General features: G+C 37.0%; 2 protein-coding genes across 8 annotated transcripts in view; both read right to left on the bottom strand.

The window, feature by feature from the left end:
- cers2a (ceramide synthase 2a) overlaps nt 1-7063 on the bottom strand; it is a 21034-nt gene extending 13971 nt beyond the window's left edge. For all 3 annotated transcript variants that reach the window (XM_077549016.1, XM_077549017.1, XM_077549015.1), the window contains exon 1: nt 6640-7063. The gene's annotated coding sequence lies outside the window, so the exon portion shown is untranslated. The remainder of the gene's footprint in view (nt 1-6639) is intronic.
- Nucleotides 7064-9335: 2272 nt separating this feature from the next.
- The window catches only part of celf3a (cugbp, Elav-like family member 3a), a 40690-nt gene continuing 32525 nt past the window's right edge, over nt 9336-17500 (bottom strand). For 4 of the 5 annotated variants that reach the window (XM_077547782.1, XM_077547781.1, XM_077547783.1 and 1 more), the window contains 6 exons: nt 16750-16896; nt 16508-16567; nt 14606-14710; nt 14153-14296; nt 13227-13359; nt 9336-10187 (listed from right to left, as the gene is read on the bottom strand). In XM_077547782.1, coding sequence (XP_077403908.1) covers nt 13232-13359; nt 14153-14296; nt 14606-14710; nt 16508-16567; nt 16750-16896 — 584 coding nt within the window. In that variant the 3' untranslated portion in view covers nt 9336-10187; nt 13227-13231. Of the gene's footprint in view, nt 10188-12721; nt 12821-13226; nt 13360-14152; nt 14297-14605; nt 14711-16507; nt 16568-16749; nt 16897-17500 lie in introns of all 5 variants that reach the window. The other variant, XR_013288751.1, reaches the window with a different exon arrangement.

The raw sequence follows: 17500 nt of genomic DNA, 5'->3' as shown, positions 1-17500 counted from the left end.
GTATCTGTAGCTTAATTATGAACCAGTTGGACAGCTACTCGCGTTTGACAGACTGAACCCATGAGGAAGCACAGTGCATTCATCTAAAATTGACCTAGAAAGAAAGTCAGTTCTTCGTGCCTCTGACACAAACAGGAACACCATGTGGACTCGAAAAACCGCCTCCAAGATAAAAAAATATGTTGTTTAGTTGTCCTTTTGCTATGAAGATGGCGTCGTGCGCTTGAAATATTGATCTCTGAAGAAATGTACCCACCCAAGCACATTACTGTATATACCTTTTGGAATTTGCTGAGCTGGCCTTACCTTAGACGCCCTAGGCGTGATATTATTTGGTCACTATTAAGTAAATAAGGTCCATTAATTAAATCTTGTATCAGAGATCATAGTACAGTATCTACTTGGTATCACTTTAAAATGAAGTCTTGCCATTTTATAAAACACGAGTGTGGACTTTAAAACCTATCAAATGCCAGTTATAGAGTTGTGGTGACCCTTGCAGTTCATCTCATTAAGTTAATCATCATGAGGATTTCATTGACCCCACTGCGGCCCATTTGTCACCGCCCATCTGCCTCCATCAATATGTCTGGCTCATTGTGGTACAACTGACCAAACAGGAGAGGAGACAAAGGCCCCTCTGTTTTGTAGATTAAAACGTGTTAATGAACAGTGTTTTTTTTAGTCAGACCTGAGGGAAATTACGAGATCTGTGCGTACAAACTGAACATTTTTCAGGAACTCCAAGGCAACCTTCGAGCCCAAGAATCATTTATTTACAAAGTCATTCTGTCTAGTAGTTATCTTTATCAAAACTAAAAAACAAAACAAAATAAAAGACAATACATTAAAAGCAGTGAAAACTATTGAATCAGAGATTCAGTTGCGTGTTATGGCTGCCGCTTCTACCTCCAGAAAATTTCCCTTTATAGTTTAAAATGGCTTACTTAAACCAGAGTCTCTTGCTGTACCATGGCCATAGGTAGAACCTGAGGTTGGTTTTTGTACCAATAAATCCTCATTGGCTGGGACAAGCTGCATTGCTTTTACTAGCTAGCTATTTGTTGCCGTGACAGAGTGTAAGGTTGGCAGCAAAATATCATCAGTATGAAAAAAACGCAGCCAAAATAATGTATGTCTAGTAATATTGGTCCGTCGCGCAAGCAACCTTGGGAACCACCACTGGTGTAAGGCCTTTCAGAGCGTGTTTTCTCTTTTTTGTAGAATTCAATGAGTCTTGGGTAAGTATACCAAAGCATCCATTCACAATCAATCAAAAACCCATTTGGCATGCTGTGTTTCTGTGATCTATCGTATCCCAACTTGCGTGTGGTGGGTGTGTTAGAAGTCCTGTTACTTGCGGGTCCGCTAACCTCATGATCCACAAGTGAGTGACGGCAAACTAACATTACATGCTGTACATCTGTTTTTCTTTTTTATATATTTTTATTAAAATTTTCTTGAAAACATCTTGGGTGGCCCACCCACGTATTAACATGGTGTGGGAAACACTGAAGCATAAATCAGGCAGGCTTTAGAGTCTTTTGCTTTTAATACTTGGATTCAAGTTATTTGTAACAAATGAATGTCTGGACCCCATGGACTTTAATATTCAGAGTTTTGTCAGGCTTTCACTGCAGCTACATTTACTTGCTATTTCTGTGTGGAATTTGCTGCTGTCACTTTTCTCTTGAGTATGTGAAAAGCTTGCTGTATTGGCTTGAAATCAGTTTTGTGGTTAGCCACCTGTTGTAATAGAATGCCAAGAACTTGTCGAGGAGAATCAAATTGTTTTTCTATTGTGACTATATTGAAATAGATCATGAGTGAGAGAGAGACAATATAAAATCAAACAAAACAATACCACTGATTATCATCGACAGTAGTGGTTTGTTCCATCAACTAATTTCAGGAATGGCATATTCTGAATATCAATAAATATCATGACATCATACCACCAGTGGGACACACCAAAGTCCAAAGAGTAGAAACGCAATCCATTAATGGACACTTATTCTTGTTGTCACTCAACTGTTGTGTATACCCCAAACCTCCTCTCTATCCATTTTTAAAATTTGTCTTAAAACCAAACCATCTCAGTCTGTCATTGCATTTATTATAATTAATAAAAAAAATTATATTTTAAAATATTTATTTAGCACTGGCAAACAAGGGTTGAGCATTTTCTGGCGGTCCGATTGCACTTTATAGTCTATGTAGTTCACACAGGCAGGGACGAATGTGCGCGGCCGGACAAGGTGCGGCGCACTTAAAATACGCACATTCACATATCCACCAACGTTTAAAAATAAATTTGATACATTTGTTTGCACCAGCAAAGTCACACACAGCGTCCTGTACAGGTCTGTAGCCACCCTGAGATAGCGGTAAGTGTTTCCGTGTTGATAGCAATAGTGCTATCATTAGCTAAAGTATTTAGCACAGCCACCGGGAAGCTGGTAAAAAAGTGGAAGCGTTCGAGGGGCTCTTAAATGCACTGCAGGAGAAAGAGTGGCTCACCTGTACTGCTATACACAGTAGTCTTTTTTCTCACACGGTAAAAAGCCAGCAAGAAGCGAGAGGGAAACTCACCCCAGCTTTCGCTGTTTAATTCATACAGACGCTTGATTGCAGCGTTTTTTTTGCTTGCGTCACCACAACATCCTATATTGGCCATATTCTTTCGGCTTTAATGTTATTTCGGCCGAGAATTTTCGGTAGCCAAATATTCGGTACATCACTAGTATTCATTAAAATAGGACCTCTGTTAAAGGCCAAAAATGGCGCGCAATTCCTAAAATAAATTCAAAATGGTGGAATTACTGTTAGGTTTGGTGTGGACTCAAGTCATGTGACTTGGACTCGAGTCATGAATTTGACGACTTTAGACTTGACTTGAAAAAATGTTAAAAGACTTGCAACTCGACTTGGACTTGACCAACAATGACTTGAGATTTCACTCGGACTTGAGCCCTTTGACTTGAAAAGACTTGCTTCTTCCACCAAAACAAAAAGATTAAAATGTATGTTAACAAGTAAGTTCGAGTTAAGTGTGTTCACGCGTGTGAACTGGGCTGACAGCGCTGTCATTCAGACATGTCAGGGAAGCCGCAAACACACCCCTCCTACGCTAAAGCAAACATCAAAATAAAGCTGACCAAATAATACATTGACACCAATGCAAGAGACTTGGTGGATTTTACTTTGAAGTCTGCCTGCATGGTGGTGTGAATGCCAGCGTGACTACTTCCCTTTGATAGTTTCACTTGCATTATCGGCGGTTTTATTGAATGATATTTTCTACCACCATTATCATAATGCCACCCCGAAAGTATATTAAATAGCGAATTTAGGACGCGAAGAAACCGCAAGTTAATTACGCTGTCATTGCACGATACAGTACAATTCCCCGGCGTTCGTGGCTAGTAGCTAACTGTTAGCATTAGCATCGAGTGCCTGGCTACCAACAGTAGTTTGACAGCTGTTGCTTGGCTCGCTTGCTTTTCTTATTGTGGACCTATGCTACTTTGTAATCCACACATTCAATTGCACTTAGATGTATTTTTCATTAGTAAAAATATATAAATAGAAAGTTGCCTTTATTTATAATTATTTTATAAAACACTAGCTTTAAAAACTAAAAAAAAAAAACATTCAAAATGTCCAATGTGGCCATTTGGATTTTAGGAACACAACTTCAAGTGCATTACAAGTGCAATATAACATAAGGCAGGATACCTTCACCATGTTATTTTATAAATAGACCATGTATAAAATAATTATGTATCTTGCCTTATATTGCACTTGCGCTTGTGGCGGCCGTGGCTCAGGGTATAGAGATGGTCGTTCAGTAACCAGAAGGTTGGCTGTTCGATTCCCGCTCTCCCTGAGTCATGTGTTGTTGTGTCCTTGGGCAAGGCACTTCACACTCATTGCCTTCAGTCCTACTCACACTGGTGTATGGAAGGTGCGAATGTTTGGTGGTGGTCGGAGGGGTCGTAGGCGCATACTGGCAGCCACGCTTCCGTCAGCCTGCCCCAGGGCAGCTGTGGTTACTTAAGTAGCTTACCGCCACCACAGCGTGAACGTGTGAGTGCATGAATAATGTATCCATTCCTCTGTAAAAACAAAAAACAAAAGCATCTTTGAGTGTCTAGAAAAGCGCTATATAAATCTGATGCATTATTATTTAAGTTTTGTTCTAAATCCTAACGACCATATTAGACATTTTAAGTTTATATACATTTTTAAAATTTTAATGGTCAAAAGTATTTTATAAAATAAATTAAGAAAAAGTTATATTTATCTGATTTCATTTTATTTATTTATTTTAAACAATCCGATCCGTAACTTCTGTGATCCGTTGCACCTCTAGTTGTTTAGGAACAAAAAACAATGAGGTGGTCAACAAAAAATTAATTGCAGTATATCCAAGATTAGATTACTGAGGGTGCACACAAGATGGTAAGTAAGCGAATGTTAGTTGTTTATCGGCCAATTATTGTTGCGAGCTGTGTAGTTAATGAGACTGTCAACTAACTGGCAACACTTTGCAAACACAAAAATCTGTTGCACCATTCTGGGTTCACTCCCTGAGTCCCTGACTCCTACTTTGATGCTCACCACAAATAATATCATCTATGATGTTAATATGACTCAAAAGGACTTGAAACTCAAAAGTGTAGGACTTGTGAATCGCTTGAGACTTGTCAGTCTGACTCGAGACTTGACTCGGGACTTGAGGGCAAAGACTTGAGACTTACTTGTGACTTGCAAAACAATGACTTACTCCCACCACTAGCATATGGTGACAGAGACTTTTTTTGTAGGTCTTAGGCTGATAGATATCACAGGCTTCAGGCCAAAACCTTGTACCACAAAAATCCTTACTTTTCAGTAGACCCCAAAAAAGACATGTTTTTCTTTAACCATTAACATTGCATCATCAAAAAGAACAAGCCATTTTCACCACTTTACATCAATAGTTTGTAAAAATGACACCCAAATGTGTGGACTGACCAAAAGTATATAAGGTAAGTAAAGAGGTTCCATCCCAAAGTCAGCAATATGCTTCCCAATTTTCACAAATCTAGAAAAAACATACAACCAGAAATGCTTCGTTAAAAATTTGTAGAGGGCGCTATTGACTTATTTATTGAAAATTTTAGCACAAATTTCTGTTTTGTGTCCTTTTTGGTATAATTTTTGCTTGTAAAATACAAAACTGGAATCAAAACCACTATCCAAACAGTAGTAGGCTCGCAGTTTATATCGAGTGTAAACTAGGTTTCTCTACTAAATGAAGATGTATATCTGGCCACTTTGTAAAAACTTCCTCCCACTATCATCTAACGATCGGAAAGTTGCTTTCCATCTGGTGTTAGATAGCTTAAGCAATTTTTGCTATCGTTTATAGTGGGCTTGTGTTCATGTTAACGAACCTTATCCTGTTTTCTGCTCCAACAATGTGCATGCATCCTGATTACATCATCTTTGTTTACAAACAGTAAAGGGGTTTAGAAATAAAACTAAGTTGTAAGCGAGTCAGAACAGGCAATAAGAAATACTTTAAATGTGTGTTTAAAAGTTTTAAGTGTGTGGGAAGGCTGACAACTCATTTAAAAAATATTCTGTCACAGGTGAATCAGGAACACATCCCCGTAATTTGGTTGACTGTTGTAGTATAGTACCACAACTTTTGACAGACATGATGCAAAACATTATACCCTACGCAAATGAAGCAAACAATGCTTGCTGTACAGAACCAGAAATGCCACAGCAGACTCAAAAATTACTGATGTAACTAAGATAATGTTTGCTGAATTAAAACTTTACGTTATATACATTTTACGTTATCTAAGTGGTTCAGAAAATGGATGGATGGATGGATGGATAATTCTGTTAAAAATCAAGCTGGTTGGAGGGATGCTCCAACCAACTTGATTTTTTGCTGCTGACTTTTAAACCGATGTAGTTGCTGTGCCAGTCACAGCTTTCTACGCACTTTGCGTAAAATCTTTGGGAGTGGTTCTGTCCGAAAGACCCCCCCCCCCCCCCCCCCCCCCACACACACACACACACACACACACACACACGGTGCAAGCGGGGATTCTCCCTGGACATAGCGGGAAAAGACGTTGAGAAATGACAAGGCAATAAAACAAAGTTGTCCGCCCTAAATGACTATGCCATGAGTAACTATCAGGTGCGACGGCGCAGTTTACGTTAAAAAAATAAAAACTTTTTGCGTAAAATGAATGAACGTAATGCGCCACTTTTCTGAACCCAATAACACCTTTTTATTTATCGTTCTCACCGAGGGGGCAATTAACATGAATAAATAATTGCTTTAGTGCGCTTGTCTTATCATGGTTGTCCTGAACAAACAACAGAAAAGACGACAAGCTTGGGCCTGTTAGCTAGCAACTCAACTTTGGTTTTAGCTCTTTTCCGCCTCTTAAGTTTGCAAGCTGTCACACGTGCTCTTCGCCCCCTATGTAATGAAACGACACCACGAACTATTTCTAATGTAGTAACCAAGCTCCAGTGGAACTTGTGTTTTAATTTTAACAGAGGAGTCAATGGCCAGTGTGAATTCGAGAAAGCGTCCATCGAGTAACGGTGCTGTCGCCAACTTACCTCCTCGGACTTTGTACGGCCAGGTAGTCAAGTGTTGTCTGCGGCGTTTGTAGCTGCTTGTCCTCTTTTCCTGTTCAAGCGGAGTAAATTTCATGTACGCTTCCCCATTCAACCCACTCGTGAACATTCAATAATTTGCCAACTGCTCGTTTCCCTCTTCAGCTCAGGTTCGCCTCATTCTCTGGGGAAAATCTGTCGCACTTTTACTCCATAGCACTCTTCTTTTGAAGTGAGGGGGTTTCAGTCCTATCAAAATGGGAAAAGAGGGGCGATGTTGACTCTCTCACGGTGGACACGGATACTTATCAAGTCGTACGCAAATAAGTAATGAAGAGAATATTCCGGTTGGAACTTGGTAGTATGTCTAAAGTGGGCTGGGGGGCGGGTAATAGGCTGGTGAAAAAAAATGACGTGAGACTCGGATGAGGGCTAATATTCGTCTCTGTGAAGATGGGCTTCTCTTTTTGGCCTCTAGAGGACGGCAGAAACAATTACACTACCAGATCATTTCAATACTACCGACTGTATACTATGCAGATATTGTAATTTAAAAATAATAGTATGCTCTTTGTCCTCACTAGTAGGACAATTCATCGCACTTGTAAAACGGCTGAGAGTGCTAGTTGTGGAGTTGTTTTATTGACCTTAAGTTTATTCAGATTAAAAACAAATTTTATATCCACATAAATGCTCAAATGGCTTTTGATAACAGTTAACAGTCAAATATCACAATAATAGAAACAATACATTATAAAGTGTACATACTGATTTATCTATGATTTATCTTAAAATCTGTTGTTTGTGTTAAAAAAAAAATCTAATTCCTCTTCAAAATTGATCGCATTTATATATATTTGGGGAGAACAGCCTCAGAACACACAAACTCTACACAACCAAGGTCAGAGCCCGGATTCAAAACCTTGACCTCTGAACTGATGGGCGAGTACTGATACCTGGTAGTACACAGCATATCTGTCAGTGTTAAATTCCCAGTGTTCCATCAAATATGCAGTAAGCAGTGTTATTTTAACACTGTTAGGATAAAAAGTTACACTGTCAGAGTACATTTTCTTGAGTGGTGGTGTAGATGTTGAGTGTAACCTGAATAGCACTACCTTGAGTGTTAAATTGACCACACCCTCATTTCCGGTGAAGGAGAAACTTTCACTTTCCAGCACGCTGTCGACATTTCAAAAGCGATACATCTAGTTGTTGTGGCTCAGTGGTAGAGTGATCATCTCCTGACCCTGAGTGTGGGTTCGATCCTGAGCCAGTGTGAGTTTTTAAAGTGTTCTTGAGCAAGATATTGAACCCTAGTTGCTCAGTATCAGTAGTCAAAATGTAAAGCACTTTGAGGACCCTGTAAGATGGAAAAACGCAATCTAAATGAAGTACCATTTACCAGAGTAAAGTGTAGTTTGACATAATTGAATGTTGACATTGACACTAATGTAGAGTACTTTCAACACTACTCAGTGTTTACCAGTGTATATTTTTAACACTATAAAGTATTGGAGTGACATTGGGCAAGTGAGAAAAAGAGTAAGACTTTAAAAAGTGTGAGATTTACGCTCATTGGTGTGGACACATAAGCACTTTTCCAGTGTTAGATTTAACACTCTCTGTGTTAATTTAACACTGGTGATTTTGCTGTGTTATAGGTACTGATATCAAGCCAATACCTGGTCTTATTCATGGTATTGGTACTTGCGGCGGTGGCCTGTTGTGTCGTTTTATTATAAGGAACTAGAAATTAGAAGAATAGAAAACTACCAGAGGTAGCAAATCCAGGTCCAGAAAATAAAAACCTTGCCACAGTTTGGCTTTAGCCTGTGATGCTAGCTAGCTAGCACCTGGGGCTAAAGCCAAACTGTGGCAGTGTGGCAGGGTTTTTACTTCCTGGACCTGGATTTGGCACACCTCTGAAAATTACCATTTATTTCATGCAATTTTAAGGAAAATGCTATATTGGGATATATGCCTTTCTTTAAAATTATGTCATTTTTATTTAATTTTTTTAGAAATTTTATTTATCAAAGTACTAGTGGTATCGGTGTCGGTGTGTAAAACAGCGGTATCGACCATCCCTAATAAGATCCATCCATCTATACCTCAGATAACTGTCAATTAAAACTGATATTATATATTTTAGATGTAATGTGCATCTAAAACACAAATTCATCCTCAATGTTCAGACAAAAGCAAAAAGTCAAATAGCAAACTTTACCATGCAAACACACTAATTTATAGTAATTAATTGTTGTATGTTAGTCAATTATTTTCACTGTTAGTGAGTGGTTTATACTTGTACAGTATACCCCCCTCATAAAACAACCGCAATAACAAACAACACATGATTGATTTTTCTTTCACAGCAGCTTGCTGCCTAAAAAATGAGGCCCTAATCATCCCCTCATACTTCAGACATACCAAAGAAGCTAGCATGTTTAGACACATCAGGCCAAACCCAAAATGCTTGGGCAGACTAGATCTGCAAACACCAGCTGACTCTCCACCTTTCCCCATCTACTCCATATTCATACAGCATAGTCATTAACGCACAATAAGTGTTTGCTTAAGGATTGTGGTACACGACGGTCTTATTTGCTTTGTTTTCTTGCTCTTCTCATTTAGATTTATGGAAGAATGGCACTTGTTTAAAAAAAAAAAAGAAAAAAAAGACCACAATGACACAATTTAGTTTTTCTAAATTGTACTTTATTTTCTTTTAAAGACGTGTTTTAAAACAGCGATTGTAGAGAATAAATAAAGAAACATTATGCTTTTTTTTTTTTTAACTTCCTTACATTTATGTAATTAAAAACTCTATAAGTGTATTCATTGTCTTGAAGGAATAAGGAGTCCTCTGTATTCTTAAAATAAATAAAAACAAATCACATCCCTCGCATTAAATTCATTACCAAATAAATTAAACGAAAAAAACAAAGATAGAAAAAATCCCAGACCCTTGTTTCACTTTGAAAAGTTGAAAAGTAGTGGCAGCAGAGATTTTTGAAGATGCTTTTACTCCCCCCCAACTAAGGTATGTACAGTGTGAGGAAACCCATTCAATTCTCTTCCTGCTTAAGAACCATGATCTTAATTTACGTATAAATAATCAAACTACTTCTACATAACAAAATTACCAGTGGTAATCATACATAATATATTTTCTTTTCCCTCCAACTGTGTAGAGCCGACCTTCTAGATCACAAATCACACTATACAGCAGGACCCTGTTCAGTAGAATCACATCAGTGATATGTTTTTTTTCCTGTTTTTTTTTAACATGTAGATTATGTACATCATATAAATGAATCCAGCTATGGAATGGTAGGAACTCTTGGAGCACTTCTGATATTGTTGCTGCCGTTGTATTTGTTGATATTACTGCAGTTGCTCGTGTTTTAGTGTATTTAAATAATGTCATATTGTCTTTTTTTTTTGTATATGAGATGCTGCTCCTATGTGCTATTATGGTTGGTCAAACAACCAAACAAGGCTGGGACATCCCGAGGTGGTTTTCTTGATTGAACTCCTAAATTGCCCTGGAGGTAAGAGAGAGAGAAAAGACAAAATATTTAAAGCATATGAAATAAGTACAAATTCATATATTTATTTATTCATTTTTAAACTGCAGTCAATACCCACTGCTTGCACTGACGCTGCAGGGGAGTCTCTCTATTCAATTATAGTGTTCATGCAATTCAAACAGTGGCAGTCATAGTGCTGCAAGTGTAATGCTGTTTGGACAAAAGTAGCTTTTCATCTCTTTTGGCAGGCAAAGTAATTCAGAACATGCACAGTAGGAATTCTGGTGGGCACTGACTCCAATGTTTGTCCGTATGTTAAGGATATTCAGATTTTGAAAAGTCATATCATTCGCCATTTTGAGAGAGTTGCTCAAAACACAGCATCTGCAGATAATGGTTCATATGGTGCATTATTTAATTTTTCTATCAAATCTCAAAATAATCTTATTTTTTTGTTGCCATTTATGCTCTATACAATTATATATATTTTTAACAATAAATGTAAATCTTGTGTAGCTATGTCACATTCTTAAAAAACTGCCATAATTAAAAATAAATAAATGACTAAATAAATAAGGGAATAAAAGGGAAAATAAAAATGGATATAAAAAATATAATGAAAAAAAGAAATTAAAACAACAAAATATATCTCTAAAAAAATAATGCAAAAATAAAAAACTAGATTCAAAAAATCAAAATCAAAATAAATGTCAAAATAAATACAAAAATAAATATATAAATAATAGAATTAAATATCAATCAATAAATAAAAACCTTCTGCTCTCACATTTATTTATTTCATGCTGCAGATGCTCTGTCAGGTCTTAATGTTATACAAATGAGGGGGCGCTCCTAAGCGTGTTTTGGGTTGGACTCTGCCGTTGCAAACTGCCTTTCATTGGTCAAAGTCTTGTCGGCTTGCATGGAGAGCTCCTGCAATGGACGACTATTTTGTCAACTGTCACCACGACAAGTCATTTTGACATTTATTTCTATATTTATTTTTGGAATCTCGTTTTTTATTTTTTACTTTTATTTATTTATTTAGGATATATATATATATATATATATATATATATATTTGTTTTTATTTCCATGCATATATATTTTTTGTATTTAATTTTGGAATTATATATATTTTTTATAACCGTTTTTATTTTCACTTTTATTCATTTATTTAGTCATTTATTTATTTTAAATGTTGGCAGTTTTGGTCCTCCATAGCTTTACAGTTTCTGTACAGGTGGCAGTATGCACTAAAGAACTGTAAGAAGAAGGAGAAGAAGAAGGAGACGATAACTAGAAAGAGGATGCTTGGTCAGTATTTCATAATTTTTATAATTTATACTAAATAACGTTGACGGACTGATGTGAGTGAAATTTACTGATGGTCCGAAATTGATGATGATCACGAAAGAAAAAAGGTCAGAGCTGACTTTTTCACTAAAAGTAAAATTAATTTTGATGTAGTGTAGTGTTGTGACCTATTTAAATTTGTTTATTTCAATGTAAATTTATTGGATTTATTTTATTTAAATTTGAGTGTATTTAGGCTGAGATAGGTGCATTATAGAGAAAGAGAATGCAGTTACATTTGGCAATGAGCCTGAAAAAAAAGGTTGCCTATATGCGCAGGCCTGATTCAATTAATGTAAAAAAATAAATGATTCAATCTCCAACTTTTACGTCTACTTCTATTGCGCCAGTGCTTTGCAGATAGACTGTTTCTATGAGCATGATGTAAAATTTCAGTTTATGACATTTATGGAAAATTGCTTGCATTTTTTTGGGTCCCCAGAATTCCTAAAGAGGAATGCAGTTCCTCTGCCAGCAGCACATGTCACATGAACCAAACAGATTAACCCAAAAGTTTTTAAAGCAAAGTTAAGTGTCTCACAAATTATTATTATTGTAATATCTTTCTCACAGACATTTACACTCAATATTTCACTTAGTCTCACACCTACAAAAAAACACACACACCATCATACACAAACATCATCCTATCCACTATTTATGTGTTTAAATATGTTCAATACATTTCCAGTGTCACAAACAACAACCAAAGTTCAGGCACAAAGTCACATGGAATTGAGTTACAACCAAACAAAAACCCCTCACGACTTCACGGAAAACTACCACACCATCCAACTAAACAAAGGGAAAGTGTAAGAATGATAATCATGACAGATTAAAAAAAAAAGGGCAACTAATACAAAAAAGGAAAAAACTCTTAACCTACAATTTGGTTTGTTTTCACATTTGGAGGATTAGAACAGCAAAAAAGCATGTCATGATAATCAGTTACTTACAGATGCTGAGGTCAAGTGACTTTTTTTAATCGCTCAGTGTTTGCAAGGATTGAAACCACGACAAAATAATAAGAGGAAACTCACAACGCACCAAACACAGTTGACGGTCGCCACAGTAACCCGCCATGCAGTTGAGCATGGTGAATCAAGGCAACGGCCCCAAAAGAAAAATTGCTAATGCCAACCATCACAGGCAATAATATCGCCACAGCAACCAACACAGGCCAATTAACTTACGACGCAGTGAGAAGGAAGGGGGGAGGTTTTAGCGGTTGCTAAGCAACCGTAGCCATAGCGACGCACGTCTCCACGATTTATGTATGTAGACGGGACAGTCTTGAGAGTGGTGTGATGATTTTGTTTCAGGAAAAATGGCATATGGCACAGCACAAAAACAATAAATGAAAGGTAAAAGAAAAATTAATGACTGACAGCAGTTGCATTCAAAGCTGTGACAGAACACTTGTTAAAACATATTTGATGTCAACATTCTACTTCTTTAACACTGCAACTACTTACTGAAAAAAAGAACACTTTAAAACATTCAAACTGATGCCTGTAATGCATCCATAAAAGATGATGAGTGCTGCACCTCATTAAAGTTAATCTACTGTAGATTACCGTCATGTTCCACATGAAAATCAGCCACCTAAGAAGAACTGAGCTCTTATTTACAGTCGCCGAATCTAATCTTCGCACGTATTAGCTGTCTGTCTGTCTCATATCCTCATTTGAAGCTCACCTCCTTCAGTAAGGTCTGTTGGCATCCTTGGGCCTCTTCAGTTGCACCTTCAGTCTCTTCATGCCTATTTGGAAGCCATTCATGGCTTGGATGGCAGTCTGAGCACTGGATGGGTTGTCGAAACTCACAAAACCTAAGGAAAAATAGAAACAGAAAAAATAATCATTGATCAACTACTAATTGCAATAAAGATACACAAAGTCTGACATATTAAAGTTGCCGCAGGAAACGACCAATCACGGCTCACCTGATTTTTGAAGCTGAGTCGTGATTGATTGTTATCTGAGCCCCTGAGCAACTGTGATGTCATCTTAAAGGGATACTTGACTTATTGAGCCATTTTTAGCAGTAAAAAGTTAATATTTTTTCCAGAATGAATTTGATAACTTCATTATTTTTCATGTACAATTAATACCTTTAAAAACAAAATTTTCCACTTGCTGTTGACTGAAGATGACATTACCTGAGTTGAGGAAGTAGGTAACGACCAATCATGGCTCACCTGTTTTCTGGGTTTGGTCATCTAACTGAGCCATGATTGGTCAATACCTGTTTCCTCAGCACGGGTGATGTAATCTTCAATCGACAGCGATTGGCAAAATTTGTAGGTATTAATTGTTCATGAAAAATAATGAAGTTATCAAATTCATTCTGGACAAAATATTAACTTTTTATTGCAGAAAATGGCTCAATGAGTCAAGTATCCCTTTAAGTCAAGCAAGTGGCAAAATGGCCGCCCCCGAAATTGATAAAAATGGGTGGCTTTTGCTGCTTAAAAGGGAAGTTAAATAAAGTAAAAATGTAGCTTTGGCAATAAAGATTGGGGGAAACTGAGAAAGTTGTGACATTTCTTCTCTTTGTTTCTAAATACCATACAGTTGACAACAATTATCATAATAACAGTCATCAGCGTTGCTGAGGCTCACCAAAGCATTTGCTTTGGTTGGTGGCACGGTCAACAAAGACCTTAGCCGAGATGACATTTCCAAAGGGCAAGAACATTTGCAGGATCTCGGAGTCGGTGAACTCCTGAGGCAGGTGGTAGATGAAGATGTTGCAGCCTTCAGGACCTGAACACAGAGAGAGGAAAGGGATGGTCAAATCTTACGTATTCTATAGTGAAGCTTTAAACCTCATTATGATGTGCTACAATTATTGTACATATTACCTCCGTAAACTACTTTACTGATACATGAGCATAAGCAATCATTATGTAAACCAAGGTAAATAAGAAAAGCGGATAAAGTAAAGAACCGATAAAGCAGCAGCACCGCATTGTTGTTTGCACATCGATATCTGTAATCTGAAATGTGCCAAATGATGTGTTGCCCAACACGTCTGAGGTTATTTCACATGCACACGCACTTTTTCCAATTTACCTTCACGTTGTTGTAGCTGCTGCGGCTGCTGGGGCTGCTGAGCTACCAGAGTGGGCTGGTGGGGGAACGGCTGCCCTACCAGGCTGTAGGCAGCAGGATACGTGGCTATGCGATAGAGAGAAAAGATCATTACAGAAGGATATTAGCAACATACTTAACTGCTACCCAAAAAATAAAAAATTAAGGTACTCAGTGGCGAGTGTTATGATAGACATCTTAAAATACATGTTATCAATTAAAAATGTTGTTTATATGAATACAAAGCTACTTAAATATGAGGGAAAATGAGAATTTGAATGTCTACTTTAAATGAAATGGGGCAACACACAGGTTGTTTGGCAGTGTTTTATGAAGTTACATAAGAGTTTTTTGTATTCAGGTCACACATCCTGTGTAAAATGGAAAGGAGAGCCAGAAAGATTTCCCTGTTTCATATTTGGGTACAAGAGAAGAGCACTGTACATTTGAAACACATGAATAACTTTTTTTTCCCCCATTAGAAATATATTCCTTTGATAATTAAATAAATACTCAACCATTTGATATTTAACACATACAATGAATTTAATGTATTTGCAAAAACGTTTGCTTACATTCGAACATACTTGCAGACTAAATGCAAGGGCTGGGTTTAAAAAAAATCGAATAAATCGATATCAAATTGATTTTCCTTTTCAAGCCCTTTTAATATATCTCTTTTTTCATAAATTTTTAAGAAAATTTAATTTTAAAGGCCTAATTTTTTTGTATCTTGATCTCTGTTGTCTTGAAATGTACTGTTCACATGAAGTTAAGAATTGATGTGCCATAATTAATCAATATATCTGAGTGAATTGAAGTGACTAAGCAAATCGAAAAAATGAAATCAAACTTAACTCTTGTGAATCGAAATCAAATTGATTGGGGATATTAGAATCGATACTCTGCCCTACTAAATGCTATGTAACATTTTTCCCCCTACAATGTCACAGGGTGTTGACTTGCGCATGTTTAAAAAAGCTTCTTTTTTTTAAGCATTTGGCCTGCATTATACTAATTTGCTCGAAAATTACATAAGTAATATTTGTCTTTTTTTTTCTCCCACATGGTATGCGCATGTAAAAATCAATACCCCGCGGTATTATGGGGAAAAAAATGACTAAGGGAAATCATGCACTACAGACACGATAATAAATCCTAAAAATTACAAATAAACAATGTTTACTTTTAGAACATATTGGTATAATACAGGCCTAAGGCAAATTTTTTATAAATTTTTTTAATAATATTTTTTTTACTCGCGCACACTCTGGATTATTAATTTATCACTTGAGAGCCCCCCCAAAAAACACACACCAAGTCAATACCCCGTGGCATTATGGGAAACAAATGCTACGATTTTAGCATTTAGCCTACAAGTACTTACGTTCAATGTACTTACAAATATGTTATATTTTTTTGTCAAAATTGTTCCGTAGGTATTCACTGTTGCTAAGTACTAATTGGTATGCTGCATTCTAAAAACTGTAGAACAGAAAATACGCTCACATTAATGAACGTAGAAAATTGCATTTCGAATCGCTACTGCCACCTGTGGCCGGAAAAGGAAACTGCATTTTCCCTTCTTCACATACACAACACGCACATGACGTCACATCTGCAGACAGAGGACGGGACATTCTAACCCGAATCCTGTCTGAAAAGTATTGGCCCGAAGCTTGTAGGAGTACCCATTGTGAACAGCTAAGGTCTTAATCTACTAATTAGAAATGTTTCAGTCAAATAAAAAGGCTATTGTAAAGATATTTTTGGGCAAATTGTTACAAAGTACAGCTTTAATGAACATCACATTAGGCATACTTTAAGAGAACATTTTCAGTTCCACATCATGCACCTGTTGAATGAATGTTGACTGAGCCTCACCTGTATAGTGCTGCATGCCTGTGTAAGCTTGCTGCAGGGGGTCCAGCACAGGACTCTGAGCTGTGACACAAAAACATCATCACCAATCGCTTTATGCACATCAGCACGCTCCAAATAGTGTGCAGCACTGTCGCTTCATTTCATTTCCTCTTAATTACACTCACGCTGTGGCATATGAGAGCAGGAGCCTGCGAATCAAAATAAAAATAAAACGCACACTCGGATGTATGATCGTGCAGTACCTTGATAGGCATGGACCCCGTTGGTGTACAGGGCCTCTGTTGCTGATTGGCCATTGGGTGCTGCCATGGAGGGGTAGCTGCTCACTGCGATTGGTGGCGGCAGAGCAGGAACAGGTGTGGCGGCAATGGAGGGTGGAGTGCTGGTACCTGTAGACAGCATTTAAGTTATCCAAATGCTGCATTTGCATACGGAAAATGTCAAATGCAGTCAGTAGTGAACTGAAACAATTACTGTCGTGATTATGTGATGTTACCGTATGATATTTTTATTAAGAATGTTTATTTATTTTGAGATTTAACACCATTTATAATCATAAGATGATCCTATACTTATCATGTGTTAACATGACATTTTTTAAAGACTTTTCAAAGATTGATTCATAACATTTTAATGCCAATTGAGGCCTTGTTTTTAGATTCATGGATTCAATGCCAAATAAATGTTGTTGTAGTGGTAATAGTACTAGTGTAGTTGTAATTTTATTTTCTTATCTTTTGGCATGTATTGTTAAGATTCATATGAACAGGTACTGAACAAATTTAGTAGACCATCAGGTGTAATATTAATAATTAAATTTTTCCATTAAAAAAAAAAATCAGAATTTCTCTTAAAGAAATACAGCAGTACATACAATACTACTATGAGCTAGGAAAGAAACGTAAATAATTAAATTTATACTGTACCAATGCTGTCGGGCAGCTATGGCATAACTCCAAAATAATTTTGTTACGCACTGTACATTGTTATAGT

Source organism: Vanacampus margaritifer, chromosome 17 (genome assembly GCF_051991255.1).
Source record: "Vanacampus margaritifer isolate UIUO_Vmar chromosome 17, RoL_Vmar_1.0, whole genome shotgun sequence".
Lineage (NCBI taxonomy): Eukaryota > Metazoa > Chordata > Actinopteri > Syngnathiformes > Syngnathidae > Vanacampus > Vanacampus margaritifer.
Note: the sequence above shows the minus strand (reverse complement) of the source record. Positions and strands in the feature narration are given on the sequence as shown.